General features: G+C 16.4%; 1 protein-coding gene across 1 annotated transcript, besides 7 other annotated features; it reads right to left on the bottom strand. All coding sequences in view use genetic code 6, as the record gives it.

Moving 5' to 3' along the window:
• Positions 1-2: 2 nt before the first annotated feature.
• Positions 3-45: a microsatellite.
• Positions 4-45: a microsatellite.
• Positions 46-992: 947 nt separating this feature from the next.
• On the bottom strand, positions 993-2929 carry IMG5_114180 (hypothetical protein; the record flags this gene model as incomplete). Its single annotated transcript, XM_004034727.1, has 2 exons — positions 993-1425; positions 2299-2929. Coding segments are annotated over 2 exons (1064 nt in total), but the record flags the coding sequence as incomplete, so codon positions are not given.
• Positions 1169-1423: a microsatellite.
• Positions 1542-1595: a microsatellite.
• Positions 2630-2695: a microsatellite.
• Positions 2633-2724: a microsatellite.
• Positions 2665-2719: a microsatellite.

The raw sequence follows: 2929 nt of genomic DNA, 5'->3' as shown, positions 1-2929 counted from the left end.
TTTAAATATATATATAAAAGAATATATATATAAAAATAAATATATTTTTTTTCTTAAAATTAATAAATAATTTTATTTAATTAAGGTTTATTCAAATTTTTAATTCAACTTATAGTTAAATCATCATATATTATACTATATTATAATATAGATCCATTTTACTTATTTTTTTTTTAATTTATTAACTTATTCTATCTTTTGGTAAATTATACATATTTTCTTCAAAATCTCCTATTTTTAAATTTTCTCCTTCAAAAATTTTAAAAAAGGCCCACATTACAAGTTATTTTTTTTCATTATAAATATTTATAACTCCATATATTTTATTTAAATCATCCCTGTAATTTTTTACAAATTAGTCTACATCAATTTTTATTCTAAAAATATTATCGAATCTACAAATTTTTTTATATGAAGATTAGATTTCTCCTTAATAAGCACAAATATTTCCATAATCATCTATCAAAGCATTATCTTCATTATAAATTTCTAATTTAACAAAAAGTTTTTAATTTTTACTTAATTTCTAAACACAATCTACTTTTATTATAAATTTATTATATTTCCAACTTTTTTATTTATATTTTAATTCTTGTATTTCTTCATCAATCTCTTAGAATTTCTCTACATTAACTATAAAATTTAATTTATCGGCTTTTTACTTCTTATTTATCTTTAAATTTTTTAATTTAATAGGAAAATCATATAAAAACTCATTAAATTCTCCAACATTGACATTTTATTTATCTTTAAAAAGATTTTAAGCATACCAAGCATATTAAATCTCTTCATCATTACTATTTATACCAACAAACATAAAAATAATATAATATTAATCTAGTTATTATTTATCATTTTTTAATATATATAATACATCAACCGGTATTTAAAACTTAATTCCTATATCCAGTTTTTTAACATCTTCTGGATAAACTATTTCATCAAAATCATAAACTGAAGGTTTTCCAAAACCATCTTTTATAATTCTATCATTTTTAGTAACCAAAAAATCAAAAGAAATACCAATTTTCAAACCATAATTTTAAAATTCTTTAACTTCTACTACTAACATATTTTCAGGATATTTTGGTTTTTCTTAATTCTTTTAATGGTTATTATTTTTCTCGTTTAATTATTTAAAAATTACTCCTTCTTAATTTTCTTCATTATCTTCTCCATCTTCTTCATCTTATTCATCTTCTTCATCTTCTTCATCTTCTTCATATTCTTCATCTTTTTCATCTTCTTCATCTTCTTCGTTTTCTTCATCTTTTTTATTTTCTTCATCTTTTTTATCTTCTTCATCTTTTTTATCTTCTTCATCTTTTTTATATTTTTTATCATCTTCATCTTCTTCATTTTCTTTATCATCTTCATCATCTTCATCATCTTCATCATCTTCATCATCTTCATCATCTTCATCATCTGCTTTTGGTTTTTTTATGAGTTTTATGTTAATTCTTTATTTTTTATATCGTCTTTTATTTATTCAGATTCTGTATTTAAATATTCTGAATATTTTTAACTTTAAAAATATAAAAATATATATATATATATATATATATATATATATATATATATATATACATATATATCATTATTTATTTTTTAATAATTTTTATTTTTACTTTATGTTTACATATAAAGGTAATTCAGAATATTAAAAATTAGTTTCTTATATTATATATTGAACAATCATTTCAGATTTTTAATTTTATATTGGAAAAGGAGGATTTTTAACAGGACTTTATAATATATAATTTTAAAATTATCCATTATTAATTTATATATCTTAATTTTTAGTCTTATTTTATAAAAATAAAATAAGAAAAAAGTATTAAGTATTTTTATATATGTAAATTATATAATAAAAGGTATAAATATAAAAATAGATAAATACCTTAAATAAATTTTCAAAAATCCATCCTATAGATTTTTTATTAACAATAAAATTTATAAATAAATAAATTTCTTCAATTTAATTTTTTTAGTAATTATCAATTATCTTTTAAATATCAATAATAAAATTATATTTATAATCAAATTCATCTTTATCATTATTTAAATTTAAAAAAACTTAATTTTAACAATATTTTCCATTAATATCATTCATAATATTTATTCCATCATAAATAGTAAAATCTATTTATATTCGACATTTTTAATATTTTCCCATATTTTATAATTTCTTTAATATTATTTAAACTTCTTTATGTTTTTAAGCAGTTTCTGATTAATCTTTTTATTTTTTATTATTTTTCTTCTTATTTTTATTATAATTATCTTCAATATTTTTACTCTATATAGCTTCTATTTTTTAATCTACTTCTTCATCATCTTTAACATTTTCATGAATTTTTTTGTTTTTTTTTACTTCCTTTTAATTTTTTTAGCTTTTATTTATGGATTTATCAGATTTATTTTCTTCTCTTATTTCGTCTTTTTTTGATTAAGTTTCATCTTATTCTTTTTGTTTTTTCTTCTAATTATTTATAATTTTAATTGGTTTTTTATTTTCAAAACTATTAGTTTGCTAAACAATATTTTGATAATCTGGATATATATTTTATTTCTTATAATTAAAATCTTTATTAATATTTTAAGGAAAATTATTATTATTATTCCTATCATAATTATTATTTGTATCATTATTATTTCTATAATTATTATTTCTATCATTACTATTTCTATAATTTCTATCATTATTATTTATATTATTATTATGACTATAATCTCGTTTATTATTTTAATTTTTAATATTATTTAGATATTTATTTTCATTTTCATATTAAAAAATTCTATTACTATAATTTCCTGAATTATTACAATATTAATATATATCTTTGGGTATATATTGATCACCTTAATTATTGCTATTATTGTATAAACTATGATGATTTATTCTATGAATTTGCTGATTAAGTTACAT

Source organism: Ichthyophthirius multifiliis (genome assembly GCF_000220395.1).
Source record: "Ichthyophthirius multifiliis unplaced genomic scaffold scaff_1120509250930, whole genome shotgun sequence".
Classification (NCBI taxonomy): domain Eukaryota; phylum Ciliophora; class Oligohymenophorea; order Hymenostomatida; genus Ichthyophthirius; species Ichthyophthirius multifiliis.
This window is presented reverse-complemented; position numbering and strand designations above follow the sequence as displayed.